General features: G+C 37.0%; 1 protein-coding gene across 1 annotated transcript in view; it reads left to right on the forward strand.

The window, feature by feature from the left end:
- Positions 1-22,493, forward strand: part of PHF2 (PHD finger protein 2) — a 148,939-nt gene that overhangs the window by 104,891 nt on the left and 21,555 nt on the right. The window contains exons 5-15 of the mRNA XM_083352228.1: positions 1,692-1,833; positions 4,089-4,275; positions 5,471-5,633; positions 7,810-7,897; positions 8,709-8,815; positions 10,899-10,990; positions 11,453-11,542; positions 14,265-14,708; positions 15,522-15,641; positions 17,545-17,663; positions 21,993-22,171. Coding sequence (XP_083208354.1) covers positions 1,692-1,833; positions 4,089-4,275; positions 5,471-5,633; positions 7,810-7,897; positions 8,709-8,815; positions 10,899-10,990; positions 11,453-11,542; positions 14,265-14,708; positions 15,522-15,641; positions 17,545-17,663; positions 21,993-22,171 — 1,731 coding nt within the window. The remainder of the gene's footprint in view (positions 1-1,691; positions 1,834-4,088; positions 4,276-5,470; positions 5,634-7,809; positions 7,898-8,708; positions 8,816-10,898; positions 10,991-11,452; positions 11,543-14,264; positions 14,709-15,521; positions 15,642-17,544; positions 17,664-21,992; positions 22,172-22,493) is intronic.

Genomic DNA, 22,493 nt, shown 5'->3' on the forward strand with positions numbered 1-22,493 from the left:
GGGAGGAAAGCCATGGCAAATCTAGACAGCACACTAAAAAGCAGAGACATCACCCTGTCAACAAAAGTGCGTATAGTCAAGGCGATGGTCTTCCCAGTTGCAATGTATGGCAGTGAAAGCTGGACCATAAGAAAGGCTGAGCGCCAAAGAATTGAAGCCTTTGAACTATGGTGCTGGAGAAGACTCCTGCGAGTTCCTTGGACTGCAAGGCGATCAAACCGGTCAGTCCTAGAGGAGATCAACCCTGACTGCTCTTTAGAAGGCCAGATCCTGTAGCTAAAACTCAAATACTTTGGCCACCTAATGAGAAGGAAGGACTCACTGGAGAAGAGCCTAATGCTGGGAAAGATTGAGGGCAATAGAAGAAGGGGACGACAGAGAATGAGGTGGCTGGATGGAGTCACTGAAGCAGTAGGTGTGAGCTTAAATGGACTCCAGAAGATGGTAGAGGACAGGAAGGTCTGGAGGAACATTGTCCATAGGGTCACGATGGGTCGGACACGACTTCGCAGCTAACAACATTCAACACTAGCAATAACAAAAAAGAAAAAAAAGTATACAAAAAAAGAAAAAATTGATCAAATAAATTTAACATGTAGGATCTGCTTCTCTGTCTATCACCTGAAATAATCCTTTCCTAGCCAAGAAAGGCAGCCATCATAAACAGGAGAACAAAGCAAAGTGTTTATGGATCTATTATTGAGGGGTCTTTGGTGCTCTCTGAACTTGGTTTCTCTTGCAGACGTTTCATTATCCAAACTAGGTAACATCATCATTGCTAGCACTGATGAGAGGCTGATTAAAGATTCTAGATTTAGAAACTTTTTCTCATCACTCCTCCATTTAGTGTAATCTTAATGTATACACACCTTCCTTAAAAAGCCAAGCACCAACATGAACACAAATGAACAATGAAAACAGTGCAGTGAAATTTTGGTGGGTTTATTTTAACAATGTGACTAAAAGATTATTCACATCTCCCCTGGACTCTCATCTGTACTTCCCCAAAGGAGGTTGACCAGAGAGTTTGGGAAATGTTGATTTACAGTAGATACACAGGCAAATGAATTTTACCATCAACATATGTTTTTACAGCATTAATTAAGAAGATGGCAGAGATGCAGATGCCACCAATATTTTACTTGAAAAGATACGTGCCTTTTACTTTTAAATGACCCTCACACATTAACTTAGAAAAATGAATAAAAAATATTTTTTTCCTGAAAATAATGATCAATTAGGAAAATATTTTCTGAACCAGCATAATAAAATAAAACAGTTGTTCATTTTCCCAGGATTCCCTAGCTGCTCTCTGCAGTTCTCATACAAACCTGGGAATTGACAGTTGACTTAAGGACAGGTAAATATTTATGCTCCCAGTCAGTTCAAACTTTTTTTTTGTGGGGGGGGGGGTGTCTTCAAATTGAAAGTGCCAGACAGAGCAAACATAAACATAACCATAGGCTTCGGTTGCCAGGTGAGCTATTTCACTTTCTCAATTTTCAAAATAGGGTTCCTTTTCTTAATACCCTTTTGCAAGTCCAGTTCTTTTTGTGCTGAGGAGCAAAGTTTGCATGGGTACGTTTTCATGGTCGCCTGAAATGAACCTATGTGAATTATACTTTGGCTTATAACTTGCATTGTGTCCATGTTTTCATTCCCATTTACTTGGGTTGGTTGTTGTTTTTTAGGACCAGAAAGGAGTGTGGATGTTACAGATGTCACTAAACAGAAGGACTGCAGGATGAAACTAAAAGAATTTGTTGATTACTATTATAGCACAAATCGAAAAAGAGTCCTCAATGTAACTAACTTGGAGTTTTCAGATACAAGGTGAGATAGTACGTGAAGCCACATATTCTAAAGATCTTATTGTCCCCATCATATTTAGAATATTTTTAAGCATAGTAACCTCTGTAACCTGTGGAATGATGGAATCTGTTTGACTTTATTCTATAGATTAGAATATGCTTTCCAGATAAATTATTCAAATCTGCATCTCCACCTGCTTAAATTTCGTATTCACAAATGAACAAACTATGTAATTTAATTTTTGTGGAGTAGGAGTTCAGAAAATCCAACAAGCAAACAAAAAGATTGCTAGAGAAAGAATTCCATTTCATTTGTCAAGCGACTGCAGTGATAATTAATGTAGATTACAATAAGGCTGAAGGTTGATAGAAAAATCATTTATTTTGTAGTGTCCATATCTTTCTATTATTTATTGTTTTAATAATGTAATCCCCTTTCCTGCACAGATAAAATATTTGTCCCAAGCAGTATGATTACAGCTTAGGTGTTTCTTTAATCTTTTTTTCAGCCTTCAGAAACAATTGTAAAGAAAGGCGCATTTTTTTATTGCAGAGAATTGCTCATATTATGGTATCCTCATATACTACTGATTTAATAATTGGTTAGCAAGTATATTCTTTAGCAAAGAGTATAGCATTTTAACAAGCTCTCAAGTTCTGCCTTGACATGGAGGATAACGAAGAAATAGGTTTACAATGAGAACATTTTACACTTAATACCTCACACAAAGAGGCATTTCAAAAGTGAGTTCACATCTCCATCTCATTAATTAAGTTGTTTTCTTCACATTTTGAATAACTACCATTCAGAAATTGCTTTTGCTTGCTTTTCAATTATGTATGCATTTGGGATAATAAATCTTTTGCTAAAACAGTCTTCATTTAATTTCTGTTCTGATTTATTTAGAAAAGATTTGTTGTACTAAAAGACGGCTGTCAGATTTATTTATTTATATTTAGTGGATTTCTGCACTGCCTTCCATTATTGTACACTTGAAGGAAGTTTACAAAACACAAAAATAAAAAAAACAAATTAAAAAGTATAAAAGACTATGAAATTGTATATTTAATTGCTGCCTAATATAATATTTATCTACAATTATTATCTTTTTACATTTTACTCATACGCCATCCAGAGTTGCTCTGAGAGTGAGTTTATGAACGTGATATGTAGATAAATAAAATAAATTAATTTAAGTAGAATAAACGTGAGTCCCATAAGGAAAAGTTCCACTATAGAGTGTTCTTTTTAGGATGTGTCACTGTTTAATAATAATAATAATAATAATAATAATAATAATAATAATAATAATAATAATAATAATAATAATAATAATAATAAAGTTGGAAGGGACCTTGGAGGTCATCTAGTCCAACCCCCTGCTCAGGCAGGAAATCCTATACCATTTCAGACAAGTGGCTGGCCAGTTTATTACATTTCCCTGCACCCTTACTTTTCTAGTAGCTAATAGCTGATACGTATGCCTCTGAAACTGAGGTATATTCCCATTCTAAACTTTTATTTTTCTAAAACCAAAAAACAACTTTGTAAATTTCCCAAGCTTACCAATTAGCTCTTTTTTCTATATAATTTAATTTAATTTAATTTAATATTTGCATTTGTATACCGCCCTTTCCCTGAGGACTCAGGGCGGTTTACAGGGAATATAGGTACACGAGAAGTACACTAGTAGAATTTAGATTCTTATTGGTGTACGGAAATGAATAAGATTCTATCCACCTCATTTCGTTTATCCCATTTTCCTGAATTTTCATTTGTGTCTCAGAAAATAGAATGCATTTCGGGGTTGTTCCTTCTTCTACCTTCTTCCCATTCTACCTCAAATAGCCCTGTTTGTGTGTGAATGGCACTGGTTTGGATACTTGAGCAACAGCACTTATAACTGGACTATTGTAAACCAAGAGATCCACTATAAGATCTTTCAAGAGTTGTGGTACCCCATTTGAACTCAATGGATTCCTTGCTTGCTTTTCATGTCAAGATGCCCAGTTGTAATTCAGATGCAAAATGCAGCCTTTTTGAATCCCATCAATAGATATGAACATTAAAGTTAATAAATAGTTAAATGCTTGGTAAAAGAGATGTATCTTAACAGCAATAACAAATACAACTCCATGGGGAATGCATTACTGATAGGAGGGCCTCTTCCTGATCTTGCCATTTTCTCAGAAACAGGAGTGTGAATCAAGGAAACTCTTTCAATGTCCTTTAATTGAGTTCAGATGCTTTAACTTTTCTTTCCTGTTTTAAAACAGAATGTCCAGTTTTGTAGAATCTCCTGAAATAGTGAAAAAGCTCTCTTGGGTGGAAAATTTTTGGCCTGATGATGCTCTGCTGGCAAAACCCAAAGTGACCAAATACTGTCTGATTTGTGTGAAGGACAGCTACACAGATTTTCATATTGACTCTGGTGGAGCCTCTGCCTGGTATCATATCTTAAAAGTAAGATGCTTTATTCAGTTAATCATGAGCCATTGCAAGGAACAGTGTAGCAAATTCACGCTAAATTTTGGAGTTTGCAATTCTTGAGGGTAGAAATAAGAAAAATTAAGACTCAGCTTACGTTGACATGCAGTGCTGGCAGTGGTCTTGCTGAAAGGATCATCAAAAAAATTATTCAGTATAAAGAGGGCAGCATCATTTAAATATCTAAAATGTGGCTAATTCCAATGTGCAGTTACATGTTTTTGTGATGGGTCAAAAATACATTTGAATAAAATAGCAATAGCACTTAGACTTATATACTGCTCCATAGTGGTTTACATAGCACCCTTCATGTGGTTTACAAATATTAACATATTGCTCCCCAACAATCTGGGTCCTCATTTTACTGACTTTGAAAGAATGGAAGGCTGAGTCAACTTCGATCATGCCAGGATTGAACTCCAGACTGTGGGCAGAGAGGTTGAATAATAAAAAAAATAAACTACTTTCTTGGAATTTGATTGTGCTATTCTTTAGTCTGTTTTCTGGAACAATTCTGAAAATTCTGTCCTGTTTTCTATATAATAACCCTTCAAATACTTGGCAACAGCTATCATGTCTTTATACACTTTCTTTCTCCAGGATAAACATATAGCCAATGTCCTAGCTATTCCTCCTAAAATTTTCCTTCCAATCTCTTAGTTGCTTTCTTCTGGACATACTGTATTTTATCAGTGTCCTTCCTAAAATACAGTGCCTAGAAGTGGATGTAATATTCTAATTGTTCTGACAAATGCAGAATAGAAAGAAACAATCACTACATATATCTGACATAGATGCCTACTTTATGCTGGGTAAAAAGCATAGCCATAGAAGAAGCTTAAGCTATTATTTATTGCTGATAAACTAGAATTGATATATATCAGGGGAAATGTGATAAGAATGTGCTTTCTATTCTTGCAATCTGTTGCTGAAAAAAGGAGGGAAGGGGATATTGCAGAAAGAACAACTTTTGGGGACTCCAGATCACTCTAATCTTTGCTTTTCTACTACAGAGAAATGGGTTAAGAGAAAAAAAAATTCTAGGGCTTGGGTTCAAGAGATCAAAAAGCTTACCATTCAGGATTCCATTCTTCAAATACTGCAGGCCAGGGAAGGTTTGAAGATAAAAAAACTAAATCTGAATTGATGTAAAACAATTCTTATGTTTCAGGGAGAAAAAATATTTTATCTCATCAAACCAACCTCTGCAAATATCTCCCTTTATGAGCGTTGGCAGTCAGCAGCAAATCACAGTGAGATGTTTTTTGCTGATCAAGTGGATAAATGTTACAAATGTACAGTTAAACAAGGACAAACACTCTTCATTCCATCAGGTAAGGAAGTGGTTGCAATTAAAAATTAAGAGTGAGAGTCTTGCTTTCAACATGTTTGTTGGTTTGAATTCTGGAAGTACAAATCGGAAATGATGAGGGGTAATATAGAGTTATAAGATTTACAGCTAATTTCCCTAGAATATGAATCCATACAATACTCAATTATCTATCTGTGGAGAAACTACATTCCAAGCAACAAATAAGTAGCACTGTCATGTTAACTTTTAGTAAACCAGATTTAGACTTTTCAAAGGGTGAATCTCAATTAGAAATAGGTGTCCTCTGGCCTTCCAGACATTATTGAACTACATTTCCCAGAATCCCTCACAATTGGCCATATTTGTTCAGCTGATAAGTATTTTAGTTTAGCAATACTGGAAGGGGTGCAGATTCTTGGACTAGAAGTTACAAGAGTCAGAACTTTATATTTGCAACACTAATATATGAGTAGTAGAATGGATAATCTCATATTTAACTCTTGTTGAGTCAGCTTGTAAATGCCTCACTGACTGTTTTTCATCATTAAGGTCTCAACTGGAAAGCCAGCGATAAATCTAGCAAAGAATAAGATGCTCACAAAGAGTGTCTATAGGAGAGAATAAATTACGTGACATATTCCTTTACTCCCAGCAGCTGTCTCTTATCAGTTCCTCCAATATCAGTCCAGTTTCCAGAGCACAAAGCTGTTCTCACAGAAGATAGCACAAATGTAGGTTGGAAGAGGTGAAGCAAATGTACTTATCCCATGTTTAGTATCTTTTTTTTGACTCTGTACGCTTTAAGTATACTCAAATTGGGCTATTTTTAATCAGACATAATTTATTTTAAATTATTATTTGAATTCTCGGGTGCCTACTAGAAGTGCTGCCCACACATAACCCAGTTTTGAAACCTTTGTGCAGTTAAGCACTAAGGATCAGATGGGATAGCTACTGCATTGCAGTTTCTCCATAGGAAGTTGCCTTTCTTGGTCTTGGAATTGGGAACAGGTTGGGAATTCATGGCTACCTTGGCAACCATGGTTTTGATCCATGTTATTGAGGTCACAATTAATAGTGGGAGAACCCCATGTTAGTTTTTGGGTTTTGTCTTAGGCAGTGCAATATGATCAGTCCCTTGTCATTCCCTTAAATTTCTCTGCACCTGCTCTCTGCCACAGGGAGGAGGGACTATTTGACTGGTGTGCCCCAGTTATTTGAAGAGAGGTCCTCTTGCAAGATTTGACTGATTGTTGCTTCAAATGAGAAGCAACAGCACTTTGGATCAGATTGCACCAATCTGAACAGTATGCAAACCTGGAGGCTTACCTGATTTTTAGAGAAACACCAGGAGATGATGCATCAAATGAGACTTAGGATTTTAGACTGAGTTAGATTGAGATGGCATTAATTGCATTTGTTGATGATTTTTGAAAGGCTCAGGATGGGCCTTGCTGGATAAGATAAGATAATCTTTATTGTCATTTTTATTTTACTCTGGGCACATCAAAAATGAAATTTAGTTGCCCGCTCTCAAAGTGAAACACATACATGACACACACCTAAAACATACTATAAACAACATATGTATAGACCCACACCCCTACATCTACATAACAATAAAATATTAAATATCATGATATTCTTCTGGATTAGTTCACAAGTTAGGTGTAGGGAGCATAATTCTTCTCCTTTATTTGAGGCTGATTCTAGTTGGTGTTGGTGGACGAGAGAAATCCATCTTAACACCCCTGCATTGTGGGGTCCTCATGTGTTATTCTATGCTCACTTCTGTATAACACCTGTTAAGTAACAATGATAAGTTGATGATACTCAGTTGTATAACTCTGCCCCAGAACGCTCAAATAATTTCCTATAGGTTCTTTCTTAATATCTAAAGGCACAATCATGCTATTTTATCCTCCTTCCCACCCATCCCCTCTCTGCTGAAATAATTTCATATATCATGGAAACTTTGAAGATGAAGCACTAGATCTTTCTTCCCTAGGAAGCTTTGAAATTAGCCTACTTTGACTGTCTGAAAGGTCGAAGTATTCCTTATATAGCAAACATAAACCAGTTTCCAAAATCCTCCTGAGCTGAAAGGAGTTCCCTGTGAATTGAAAATATGAACAATGTGGTGATTATATTCAGTATTTAACAGAAATCTTGTATGCTTCCTTGTTTTTTTTTTAAAGGATGGATTTATGCAACTTTAACACCTGTTGATTGCCTGGCCTTTGCAGGACATTTTCTACATAGTTTAAGTGTTGAGATGCAGATGAGGTAAGACAATTGTGGATAATTAACTATATTCCTTTTAAAAAAAGATGAGAATTGGCTACAGCTTTAGGTGCATGCCTAAACAAGTACTGTATATTGAAGTAGTTTCCCAACTTGTTCTTCCAATCTGCTATCATATCGCACTTAACAATTTTATTAAGCAAAGTTGTGTAGCATTTTCCCGTATTTTCATTTCATGTGTTACAGCAGGTTTATTAGAACAATTTTATTTTTTAAAAAGAAGCATTATAATTTGGAACATTGTTCAATTACTGTAACTGTCCTCATATAACATTATGAAACTGTTCACTTCCACTGTTCTCTGAATATTTTCCTGTATTTGTTCACAATTAATATTCAAGTCTTCTGAATAAGCATGAGTAAATTTTGTGTTGGGTTTCAGGAGAATAAATGTTTTAGCTAAATTACACTTACTAAATGAGTATGATATATTAAATAACATTTAATTTTGAGGAATTATGTATAGGATTATAGTGCCTCCTGTGTTATAAGTCCAACACTGTATGTGTTGTACAATTTTGCTGTACTTTTGTTTGGAGCCTATTATTCCTTTGGTGATGATTACTGAGTTATATAAATGTTAGCTGTTCACTTAAAATCAGCAAAGATCATGTAAGACACTCTTTGTTTTGAATTTGTGTATTTCTGCAGTAACTGACAATTCCAGATAAGTGCCTGGAAATTAAAACCATACCAGATGTATTCTGGGTAATGATGGTAGAAATATTTTTTTTGGGGGGGAGGAAGACTTTTGTGATCTTTGCAATTGAAACATTTTTACTGTGTTTCCTAGAGCATATGAAGTTGAAAGACGATTAAAAATTGTCAGCTTAACCCAGTTTCCCAATTTTGAAACAGCATGTTGGTACACAGGAAGACATCTGCTGGAATCATTTAAAGGTAAATAAAAGTGATTTTCCTGCTCCTGTTCTATAACACGGTGATACTTTCCATTAATATTTAAACTGGTAACCATACCTGGCCATTTGTTGTAATAATCTGCATGCTTTTGGGGAGAGGGGAAACAAACTTCACCAATGAAGTACTAGGATTCAATCCTAATTAGGTATTTATTTATGTGTTCATATCTCAATTTCCTCTAAGATCTAAGTGACATATATAGAGGTGTTCCAAATTTTTATTTCCTTTTAGCAACAATGTGAAGTAGGTTGAGATTGATTCACATATCCCTGTTGATCTTTGTGGTTGAATAGAAATTTCAACCTATATCCCCTTGCTTGAAACCCAACCTTTGAATTGCAGTTCTACAATACACTAGCTCTAAACTGACCTCAATGTTAATAAGTGCCCTTGATCCTGAAGGTGATTTGAGTATAATACGAGCCTGTTTGAAGAAAGGACTGGAATGGTAGCAATCTAGAAGCAAAGATTAACAGGTGAATCCTCTGTATATTTGCCTAACTTCCTTTTAATATTATCACTGTATTTCGTGGTAACAAATTCCATAATTTCACCACCATTGTATCATGACTGGAAAATTAGTGTTGTGGGTTGGGGGGAGGCTCACAGTTTGTGTTTCTGTCATTGGAATGATGATTACATAATGACAGTACCATTTTTTCCACACATTTTTTTTTCTTTTAGGGCTTTCTTAAGGGCTATAATGACACCCATCTTGGAGGCAAACTTCCCCCATTTCTGTCCATCAATCCTCTTTCCCAAATACTTCAAAATTGTGTCTCCAATATTTGGAGACACACTGGGTGCCTTTCACCAAGCTTGTTTGAAGGAACCTAAGACATGCAAGTGATTAGCCTTGTGGACGTTTCCAAATCACATTCACGCTTTTATTTTGGAAGAAAATATTGTGTTACCCAAAGTAACATTTTGTTGTCCTATTTTGCCAGTGAACCCAGTAGCTACAAATGGAGTACTGGACTAGCTTGGAGGATACTTGGTGGCCACTCCTGTACTAAACAAATTGTTACTTGGTCTCGAACCCAAGTTTTGGTTTATATTCTTCTGAAGATAACTTTTTAACATCCACTTTCCAAAGCTTCCTAACTTCCCCTAAATTCATCCTGTTTGTTCTTGTATTCTTGGAATTATTGTTTACTTTGGTGACATGCTTTTCATCTTCTTATGATTTTTTTAAAGCACAATATTGAAAGTCTTCATCATTTCTTAACTGTTGTATCAATATAAATGGCCAATTTGGATATTGGTTGCATTTGCCCAAAATGCTAACCATTGCCTTTGTAGGCAAAGAGTATAGCAAAAGCTGAATTTGGGTTGGTATGGCAATTATTGTCTAACTAGTCTGTTGATACACTTTTGAGATGCTTGCATATGAACATATAATAATGAATCAATAGATGAAGACTCACAGATTGGAAATGAATGTTTTGCTTAAATGCTTTACTTTTAAAAATATGAAAGTAAGCATTAAGCATAAGAAGCCAACTTGAGTAATGAATTTCTCACAATCCACAACTTCCCAGTAGGGAAACACAGTGAGTTGGGAAGGGGAAACTGAAGTGGAATCTCATATTGATAAAGTAGATGGAAGATGTTTGCATGAATCAGATGTTGCTCATGCAAATTTCATTTGCCCAATTTTTAGCCAAGGACTTAGAGAAGGGCGACAAGGAATAGAGAACATGGGAATGGTCTCTCCACTAAGGTAGTGTTGGCTTCAGTTTTGTGTCTTTGAAATACCAGCGTCTCCATTTGGGTCAGCACAGAATTTAACAGTTAGAATAGTATCACTGAATCTAGCACTTGTAGTCAAATCAGAAATTAGCTAAGCAAAATAGAAATGGGAAGTGCAGGAAATTCAAGCTCAGATTCAAAACTAATCTTCAAGCTTTGGAACTACTGATTTATGATCATAGAAGTTCAATTCACAAGTTTATTGACAGCCAACTTAATCTCTTACATGTATGATTTAAAAAAAAACTACATCAATAGACAATTGGTCACATTCATTGAATGGAATTCTATTTTTCCCCTCTCTGTTAAGGATTGCACAAAGCTGGAAAGCAGCCTCCTTCCCATTTAGTCCAGGGAGCAAAAATCCTAAATGGTGCTTTCAGGTCTTGGACTAAAAAGCAGGTAGGGATCTTTCTGCTGTATAAGTTTGCATGGGAATTCAGAAAAAGAAGAAGCGAACAACTTTCTAGGTAAAACAGAATTTTCTCTCTGTAAGAGCAGAACAGTTTTACATCCAGATTTGCGCCGTCACTGAGATGTACTTGTGTCATAGCGCTGAAACAAACGGTTGGAAAATTCTAAGAGGGGTCCTGGCAGAAAGAAACTCAGGAAAGTGGGAGATCACATAAAGGATTTGGGTTGGGAAGGAAACAGATATAAAAAAGACACTTTCTTTCTATAAGTGGGTCTGGACCCTTTCCATATGTAGGATCTTGCTGTGGATGAATAACTGTCTCTTCATAATTCCAAACTGCTAATTTTATCTCATTTGAATGCTCCATAAAGTTAATACTGCATCATTTTAAATAGCATAACCTTATAAGATTTCTTGACATTTTTTTAACCTTTTGTATTCAACCCAAGGCTTTAGTGGACCATGAAGATGAACTCCCAGAACATTTTAAGCCAGCACAACTGATTAAGGACCTTGCCAAAGAAATAAGATTAAGTGAGGTAAGAATCCTTTATTGAAAAAGATACCTTGTGCATTTTCTCATAAAATACCATAAAAAGCTATTCTCATGTCTGTATGGTCAGTCAAACTCCTTCTCCTTTAATTACAAGTAAAAAGGTAACGGTAAAGGTTTCCCCACACATGTGTGCTAGTCGTTTCCAACTCTAGGGGCCGGTGCTCATCTCCGTTTCAAAGCCGAAGAGCCAGCGCTTGTCCGAGGATGTCTCCGTGGTCATGTGTCCGGCATGACAGTTTGGCGGGTCGAATCCCGAGTGCCGCATAACAGAGTGAGCGCCTGTTACTCGTCCCAGCTTCTGCCAACCTAGCAGTTCGAAAGCACGTAAAAATGCAAGTAGAAAAATAGGCACCACTACGGTGGGAAGGTAACAGCGTTCCGTGCGCCTTTGGTGTCTAGTCATGCTGGCCACATGACCACGGAGACGTCCTCGGACAAGCGCTGGCTCTTCGGCTTTGAAACGGAGATGAGCACCGGCCCCTAGAGTTGGAAACGACTAGCACGCATGTGCGGGGGAACCTTTACCTTTACCTAACATACAATTAAAAACATAAAAAGATATTAAAACCAAGGATGTATGGGGGGAGTGGGGAGGGGGTAGATGGGATCTGTTAATGCTCTTCAAGGGTAGCCCCATGTAGAATGCATTACAGTAGGTCAGCCGTGAGAAGACCAGGGATTGAACTTCTGAGCGTAAGGAATCCTGATCTAAGAAAGGCCACAACTGGTGCACAACACAAAGATTTGTGAAGGCTCCCCTAGCCATGACTGCCACCTGTTCCTGGAATAGGAGTCACAAGTCCAGGAATATCGACAAGTTGCAGACCAGGTTTTTCTGAGGCAGTGCCACCCCATCCAGAGTCGAACATGACAAAGTCCTGGATCCTGGAGCCCCATGTACTCAAAGCCATTTGGTCTTACTAGGGTTCAGCCTGTTCTCCCCCATACTGACCCTAACAGCCTCCAGGCACCATGACTGCCTTCATTTCTCTTTTATTTCTATTCTAATAAAAAAGAAACTAGGATTTTTATAAAACAAATGAATAATAGAAAAGTCAACTTAACAACTGTCTATATTTAAAGTAGTTAGGGACGCAGTGGCTCAGTGGGTTAGGACGCTGAGCTTGCCGATCAGAAGATCGGCAGTTTGATAGGTCGAATCCTGAGTGCTTCGTAACAGAGTGAGCGCCTGTTACTCGTCCCAGCTTCTGCCAACCTAGCAGTTTGAAAGCACGTAAAAATGCAAGTAGAAAAATAGGGACCACTCCAGTGGGAAGGTAACAACGTTCCGTGCGCCTTTGGCGTCTAGTCATGCCGGCCACATGACCACGGAGACGTCCTCGGACAAGCACTAGCTCTTCGGCTTTGAAACGGAGATGAGCACCGGCCCCTAGAGTTGGAAACAACTAGCACGCATGTGCGGAGGAATCTTTACCTTTACCTTTATATTTAAAATGATAATAGTTTGCTGTTTTCTTAATGAAAACAACATTTTTTATAGTGTAAGGCTGTCTAGACACTTCTACACCATGTTTCAGTGAGACTTTTACCATCTATTTATTGAGTGGCTCTTTTTCTATAGAGTCCATTGAAACTATACAACACATACGAAGAAATAATGCCACATTAATGCTCAGAGCCAAAGGATGTAACATTTCATTTGCTGTATAAGGGACATTTTTCTGAAAAACATACCAAAATGACATTGCTTTATTGCAATATTACATGTAACAAAATAAGAAGAGCACCTGGAGGCTTCAACTGGTGCAAAGTGCAGCCACGCGGGTGCTCATGGGAGTATCTCAGTACTCCCATGTTACACCACTCCTGCGTGAGCTGCATTGGCTTTTGGTTGCCCTCCGGGTGCGATTCAAGGTGCTGGTAATAACCTTTAAAGCCCTGCATGGCTTAGGCCCAGGGTACTTGCGAGATCACGTGCTGCCATTGTCAACATCCCATCGCCCGGTTCGCTTCCACAGAGTTGGCCTCCTCAGGGTACTGTCGGCCAGACAATACCGGCTGGCGACCCCTAGGGGGAGAGCCTTCTCTGTGGGTGCGCCGACCCTCTGGAACGAATTACCCACGGAGCTGTGGATGACCCCTGACCTTTGGTCCTTCCGCCGTGACCTGAAGACTTGGTTGTTCCAAAAAGCGGGCCTGGACTGACTATGGTTTTTTAATTAGGTTTTATCGGGTTTTTAAATCGTCATGTAATTATTGTATTTGTTGTTTAATTCTTTTTTAAAAAAATTTCATCCTATGTTTTTTATTTTTATTGTTGTGAGCTGCCCTGAGTCCTCAGGGAGAAGGGCGGTATATAAATTTAAACAAACAAACAAACAAACAAACAAACAAATAAATAAAAACACTTTGCAAATTACAGTGGTATAAATTGTGTTCCATGAACCACACCATTTGGGTTCAATATTCTCACTCCCATCATGAAATTTAAGAATAAACTATAGGAGAATAACCATAGAAAGGCTTATATCCTCAGTTTTCTATAGTTGTCATAGGTGGCACAAGATAAGATAAAATCATGAAGCAACTCTAGTCTGCTCTCTGAGTACTGTCAGTCTTCAGTAGAACCCTCTTTAGGAATTTCTGGGGAAATTCTGAAAATAATGTTGAAGATCAGCTATTTTGTAGCGGCAAAAATATGAAAGTTATATCTGACAATATGCTTATGTTCTTTTTTCCTGAAGAATGCTTTGAAAGTCAACAAACCTGAAGTGGGCGTTAACGTGAATGTTGAGGAAATCACCCCTGCGGAGAAAGAAGAGATACCGTCACCTCCACCACAAACGCCTCCACCACCTCCGCCGCCACCATCGCCGCCTCCACAACCACCACCACCACCTCCTCCTCCTACTCCACCACCCACCACTGAAAAAGTCCCTAAGAAAAAGACTCCCAAAGCAATAAAAGCACTGAAACCCACCAAACTATCGAAACCTCCCAAGCCCCCTAAGCCTCCCAAGCCCCCTAAACCCCCCAAGCCCCCCAAAACTCCAAAAGTAAAGGGGGAAGGGAAGAAAAAAGGCAAAAAAGTTAAAGAACCACCTCAACCAGCCATTCCAAACTTAGACCTTCTTGAGGCCCACACAAAAGAGGCCCTAACTAAGATCGAAACACCAAAGAAGGGAAAGGTGAGCAGAGTTAATCTTCAGTAATAAATTAAATTGGGGCCAGAGACCTCTGGGTAGACGCTCTCCTCTTTATCTCATGGGAATGTGTGAGCTTCCGAATTCTTGATATTCAAGCATAATTTATAAACATAATTTCCAAAATTGATATACCCAGCTCAGTCCATGCCCTTGACTTCCTGCTGCCCTGGTTATTTACAGTATGGGTTCCCTTCATGAAATTAGATATGGTAGTTTTCTGTCTGTGCTTTTTACTAGGTTGTTGGTTTGTTTTATGGTATAAATCAGTGGATGGATCACACTAGGGTGGGGTCTAATGTGGGAGGCTGTAGTACTTTTTACTAGTGTCACTGGCAATGTGAAGAATTTGAGCAAATTTTTCACAACTTGTGCAACCCATAGAGATCACCAGCATGTGGACTAATCAAAAACAGAACTTCATTACTTCATTAAGGATTTCTAGGACTAAATGAAGTAATGAAGTTTTGTTTTTGATTAGTCCACCTGTAGGAGATTGCTTTGGATTGCACAGGTTGTGAGAATTGGTTCATGATATGCCAAATAATAGATTAGATTTTTAGATCAACCCATTTTCCTTATTATTTGCACCTTTTAAAATAAAGAAAAACATTTTTTTTGGTTTGATGAAATTTAATGTATCAACTTTTAGTGTCATATTATTTCTGGACACCTCTTAGCTCCCACTATTTTGAAAATTCATACTAGCCCAATTGACATATGGAAATTAGTAGAAGACATATTTTGTTGTCTTTTCATCTGAAATTATCTCCCAATCTCTTTATTGCTTTTAACTAGGCTGCCAAGAACGCTTTGAACACCCCTAATAAAGAACCCATTGATAAGCAAAATGAAGTGGAAAAGTTTGAGATTCGGGAGCAGAATAAATCCAAAACAGAAGCAAAATGGAAATATAAGGTATAGTCTCTCCTATCTTAGACTTCAATAAACATTTTAGTAAGGACCATACTCAGTGCTTTTTTTGTAAAAGAAAAAGGTGCCGGAACTCACACATGTCATACAACCCGCCTTGCCTACCCTACAAGGTTCCATCCAAAAAAGGTGCCGGAACTCCGTTCTGACCGTTTTATGAGAAAAAAAGCCCTGACCATACTTATGTTTAGTGCTCATTATAAAATGTTGTACCATAAAGAAAGGATACAGATTGGAGAAATGTTCTCTGAAAGTTCTCCTGACATTTTTTGGGGGGTGCTGTTTAGATGGTTTTGCTGCTCCAACGAACTGCTTCTTTAAGAATTTTTTTATTTCACATTTTCAGATATGCAGCTCTTTTTTTCTATTTTGAGTAATTCAGAAATGATTATCACAAAACTAATTAAGACTGACAGCAAGGTTTCCTACATATCATTAGCACTTTTGACATCTTATTTTCTGAAAAAAACCACCAGAAAATTAATTTGTTTTTTTGTTTCTCTGTCCAGTCTCTTTTTGGGGGGTGGGGGTGGGGGTGTTACAGAAAAAAAGAGGATTTTTTTGCAATACTATTGACTGATCATTTTTTGTCTGTTTGGGATAGGATTTCATTGGCAAAAATGATTGCAAAAAGCATTTTTCCAGATTCAATTCAACCAGTCAACTATTTAATTGTTGACATATATGCTGCCCATTTGTTAACAAACAATATTTAAAGACAGTTTGCAATTAATATAGCATATGAAAGTGCATAAAAAGATAATTGATTAAATCATTAACAATGAAATTAATTAGCCCAAGAAATTATTCAAAGTTAAGAATCATAGAGTATTGTCTGAGAAACAATAATTAATACCAAACAATGCAATATTTGCAAGAATATATCCTTAGCATAGTTCTACTTATGAGAAACGTCTGCTAAGGTGAGAAAAAAGAAGCAATCTTTGCTGATGCTCTTTCTCCAAATAATTTTGAAATACCAGTGGTAGTGAAAAGGGGATTTGAATAGGATTCTGCAGTGTGGCAGGAAAAATAAGTGAAAAATGTTTCCTGGCACTTTTCTTTCAGCTATATTGTGCACTGGATTTCATTTTGTAAATTGAAATTCTTCTATCCTCACAAGAGAACTCAGAATTCAACTTACTGTGCAATTAGTATAATCACTTGATAAATGTACAGTCCCATTTGCATCATACTGATGTATTTTAATTGACCCTATAGACGCACACTCATTTCACAATTTAGGAGTTTTCATCAACACAGCATTCAGAGGCACAGAGCTGGCATGCGATTCCACCCTGTCTCTAATTCCCTGTCTCATCATAAATCTCACTGAAGCCTGATTCACATTTTCACATCTATACAAAGTAAGATCTAAGCTATTCTTCAGGATCCAGTTGCATATCCAGTATGTGAAATGTCATGGCCCATTGGATTTGGTTGCTGGAAATTTAAGATAAATCATTTTTTAAAATCAATATCTTGTGTCCAGTGGATACATATCCAGTGGAATAGTAATTGTTTTCTACCACCCCCAATTTTTCCTCTTAGTTTTCTCACATAAAATTGAACTCAAATGTTTTAGTTTGCAGTTAAAACTCCATGGCAGTTTTAAGGCTCCAAGGAACATTGTTGCTTTAAGCAGCCAACTATGAGGATCATTTCAGTACCCTTGTTATACCCTTTTTAGGGTTTTCCTAAGCAGCCCTACTACCAATTAAATCATCATACGTATTTTCACTTTGTAACAGATTATATGAGTCAGAACAGTTCTTAAGGGAGGAAAGCTGGGATGTACACTGTGCTATTTACAGTATATTCCATTGATTCTATGAAGCAACAAATAGTCTTGCAGCTGAGATAATAACTGTTGCCTTCTAATTTTCAGAACAGTAAACCTGATTCATTACTGAAAATGGAAGAGGAGCACAAACTGGAAAAGACACCACTATCAGGAAATAAAGACAATAAATTTATGTTTTCTTTCTCCAACAAGAAAATACTGGGGTAGGTGAACTCTGACTAATAAAAGCAGTACTTGGTGTGATCTTTGCAAGCCTTCCACCTTTCATAATTTACTAGATGCATCCTATATTACTCCCAGTTAAACCATAAATATAAGTAGATATATGCAAAGATATCTGTGCTTGATGTAATAGAATGAAAGGGAAGAAAAAGGAGGATGGATATAAAGTCTTGTCTTTGCTGCTTTTAACTCAGTGAAGAACACTTGTATGAAAACAAGATGATCCAGACTTAAACATAGATGTGTACCACAGTTAGTGTTTTATTTATTTGTTAGATTTTTACCCTGCCTGTATTATTTTATAAGTAACTCAAGGTGGCAAACATACCTAATACTCTTTCCTTCTCCTATTTTCCCCACAATAGCAACCCTATGTGATTGTGCTGAGAGAGAGAGTTATTGGGCCAATCTCACCCAACTGGCTTTCCTACCTAAAGTGGACTAGAACTCACAGTCTGCCGGTTTCTAACCTAATGCCTTAACAACTAGATCAAATTTATTTCATTTAGCTATTTAGATCTAGAACTCCAGAAATGACTTGATCCCATCTAGGTGACTTCAGACGTAGCCCAGGTTGATTCAGTGATGGAAGGAGGGAGGGAGGGAGGGAAGAAGGAAGGAAGGAAGGAAGGAAGGAAGGAAGGAAGCAAGGAAGCAAGGAAGCAAGCAAGCAAGCAAGCAAGCAAGCAAGCAAGCAAGCAAGCAAGCAAGCAAGCAAGCAAGCTAGCTAGCTTTTTTGCCCAAAGTTCTGTGGCACCTGGAAAAAACAAATAAAGATATGAGTCTAATTTCTTTCAATCAGAAAGGGAAGGAAGAACTGACTTCCTCAAAAAGCTTTAGGGGTCTGAGGTTTTTTGGGAGGTGCCTGCAATGTGTGACACTGTTCTGATGATATTTGGTGCTATCTTTCATGATGATGATAGGCTGAATTGTTGTTTCAATAATGCAAGGTATATTTAGTGGTGTGATTTATTTCTACTATGTTACTTCTATTGTACTTTATTGTTGATTATGAGTTGCTAAAAGTTCTAATGACCAAAGCAGCATAAAAGCATATATAACTAAGGACTAAATAAGCAAAGGAACAATTATAACCCTTTTTATTTTAATTAGAAAAGAATAATGTAACCAGAAATGATGCATCTCAGTGAAGATATAAAAATGCTAAAGCTATAGTCTAATTAAAAGCTGACTCTTAAAAAAACCTGTCAATAAATATTTCATTTTTGGATAAAATTGCAAGCATAGCAGGCAAAGTGAAGAACTGATAGATGGCTGGTCCATCCCTTTGACATAGTCTTGGTAGCTTAGAGCATCAGACTTGATGGTGCAGTCTTCAGATCCTGGTGGTTTCCAATGTTTTTTTCTCATGCTAGTGAGAATGCAGAGGCCCAGACACCCTGCCTTTAGTAGAAAATTGGCACGATCTGATTCAAAGATCAGGCATGGCTGATTCAAAGTTAGGATAAAAATTTTCCATTTGCAGGATTAGGTTTTCTTTATGGTTCCAGTTCTGAAGAGGAAGAACCTGGTCCTCCCTTAGGAGATGGGGAAGGAATGGTCCTAGCAATGCCTGGTGAGAAGTAGTGTTGGATCAAGAACAGCTTCAAGAACATTTTAATTTGGAAATCTGCAGATGCCATTGCATGATGCTGTAGGTGCTGACTTGCTGTTAAGATCTTCTGTTTCTCCTTCTTGCCTTGATTCTACTGGAGTGGGCAGCCATAATAAATTCCTACTCCCCTTTTTTCGGACTTCAGTGTGACTTCATTCTTTTGATTTATAATTTGGGGAAAGGATAGAAAGGAATATAGAAGACATAATGGATGCTACTTATCTTTAACCATAAACATGTACTTTCATATTGGTACAATCCCAGGTCACCACCCTCCCTCTCAATTTTTAACAGTCTTAAACATCTGCAATTGCTTTAATCAATGTTATCACCATCATTAATAACATTTCATTTCATTCAGTCTAACCTGAAAGTAATTATTTCATGCTGTGTCTTGACGACTAAGATAAATGAACTCATTTTTGCTACCTTTGTTCAGATTTTTCTTCAGAAGTAAGAAAATCTCTTTTTAGTGATACTAATGGTACTGCTCAGTTGGCAAAGACTGAATTCAATAGTACTAGTAGATATTAATAATAGAACATTTGGTTGAAAGCCTCTTTCATTTTTCATATTTTTTACAGACATAAATGGGTATGTCTGTAGAATGTATATGAACTATTTATTTCAGAATTTTTATATATGATTATATTGTGAACCAGATGGTGTGGTATTTGAATTTAATAAGTACATTTTTTTCTAACATTCAAGATCAATAGAGGTTGATCAGTTCCTAGCAAATGAACACCTAGTTATCAGATGAGTTTTAAAATAAACCACTTAATATTAAGAGCAATCTGTATTAGGATAGACTACTATAGCCTATGCTAGTCTACCAATGTTGGTCATGCATTAATACTTATATTTAAGTTGATTCTCTTAACAGAAAGATCAATACCATCTGCCACATAAGAGATAGAAATTTTATTCATAATTATTTTTTTAATTCTCTAGTAAATCTATTTTTGATATTTCTATTTAAACCGGACATATAATTGATTTTATTATAGACATACTACATTGACCAAACTATAAACAAGGAGAAAATAGGTACCACAACTTCCCTCACTTTTTATTAGTCCTTATGCCACCATTGTTACTTTATAATGTACAGTACTTAATACTCCTGCCTCCTGTTATTTTCCCAACAACAACAACCTGTGAGGTGGGTTGAGTTGACAGAGAGTGACTGCCTCAAGATCATCTGTCAGCTTCCATGCCTAAGGCAGGACTAGAACTCACAGTCTCCTGGTTTTTAGGCTAGCACCTTAACTACTACAACAAATTGGCTTGGAAAGCTCCATTGTGGGTGCCCAATTAAAGTGCCCTTAGGCAATTCTCATTCATTCTAAGTGGAGTTGTGCAGAATAACTTTTCAAATGATTGTGTCCTAAGCATATCTGCTGATGACTGAGGGCCAGAAAGTTTCAATGATTATTATCAACTTAACCTACTTTTGCTAAAATCAAACTCACTGTCGCGGTTTGTGGAACATACACTTCCATACCATGTTACTGTTATTGTTATCACTATCCCAAATAAATCCATTCTTTATCCAAGGCAATGGACCATTATTTACCACACTGGTCCCTTATTTCAGAGATTACAATTATGTGCATGAACAGATAAAACTTCTAGTTTAGCAAATGAATTGAAGAATGAAAAAGAAATAAGCAGAATAAGTAATGTCTCATTTATAATTACAAATTTGAAATTGTACCTTTTTCTAATGAGAATAAATTTTACCTTCTGTATTTCTACTGTTTTTCCTCCTGTAATTGGAGTGTGATATCTCACTTCCCAGTAAAAGTTATGTTTCTGAACTGTACCATGGAACATGCATGTGTGCTTGTTTGAGAGAGAGAGAGAGAGAGAGCCAGAGGAAACAAAATGGCAGAAAAAGTCCTAGTGGTCCATCGAGTCTGCCCTGTGAGGGATTTTTTGTGTGTGTCAGATGATGGACATGTGTTTATCTGAAGCATGTTTAAACTTAGTTACTGAGGACTGACCCAGTACCTCTTCTGGAATTTGGTTCCAAGCTTCCACTATTTGTGAAGCAATTCTTTTAAACATTACTTTTGGACTTCCCTCCTGTTGGTTTGAGGTTAGGCCCTTGTGTTCTTGATTTTTGTTTAACGTTTAAAATATTTCCTTCTAGAACCTTGTTTGCACCATTAATATATTTAAAGGTAGTGTGGTGTAGTGGTTAAAGTGCTGGACTAGAAGCAGTGAGATCCACATTCTAATTGTCCTTTGTGCACAGAAACTGGCTGGGGGACTTTGGGCTGGTCACTCTCTCTCCTCCTTAGACTGGAAAGTGAAAAACTCTCTACCAGTCAGCACTGAGCCCAGGTTGATAGATGATTGCCTGTAATCTTCCACGATGATTCATTCTGCACTGGGTTGATCTGGGATGCTGATGGTGCTGATTGATTAAATAGTTGATTAAAAAAAAATCCCCAGAAGGGATGTGTTTTTGGTCTCTTATACCATATAGTATATCTTGCTGGCTCCTTTCCAGTAATATTGGAAAATGTATTTATGTAAGTGCACTGTTTTTCTACATATACCCACTTGTGAATTCTAAATATTCACTATTTACTGTAGTTCAAAATGGCTGTAATACGATGAAATTTCTTATTTAAAACTTGCTTCAGTATTGCCCTTCCTGATTTAATTTCCTTTATTTTAATAGATCAAAGGGAATGAAAACTCAGTTGAATCCTGGTATATTTGGGTCACAGCAAAATTTCAAAGAAGATAAAGCAAAACCTGTGAAAGACGAATATGAATATGTCTCAGATGATGGAGAATTGAAGATAGATGAATTTCCAATTAGAAGGAAGAAAAACACCACGAAAAGAGATTTATCATGTAAGACTGTTTCTACTCTTGGGTAAATTATGCTATTCATCACAGCAAAGCAAAAACAAAACAAACTGAGATGAAGATGACTTTTGGTTCAAAGTAATGACTACCAAAGTCTCTGTGTGGCCCTTAAAGAGTTGCAAAAGTCAAGTCACATATTGTTGCAGGTGTGAGTCTTGATTGTTTGGACAGTATTATTTTTCCCTCAGCTTTGTTTAACCTATTTGCAGATTTGTTATATTTTGGGAATGATTCAGTACATGTGCATGAAGACCTTTTAGCTAAGAGTGCATGTGTAGAAATGAAATATTGCCAGGGTAATTGGAAA

The sequence above is a fragment of the Vipera ursinii genome (genome assembly GCF_947247035.1).
Source record: "Vipera ursinii genome assembly, chromosome: 2".
Classification (NCBI taxonomy): Eukaryota; Metazoa; Chordata; class Lepidosauria; order Squamata; family Viperidae; genus Vipera; species Vipera ursinii.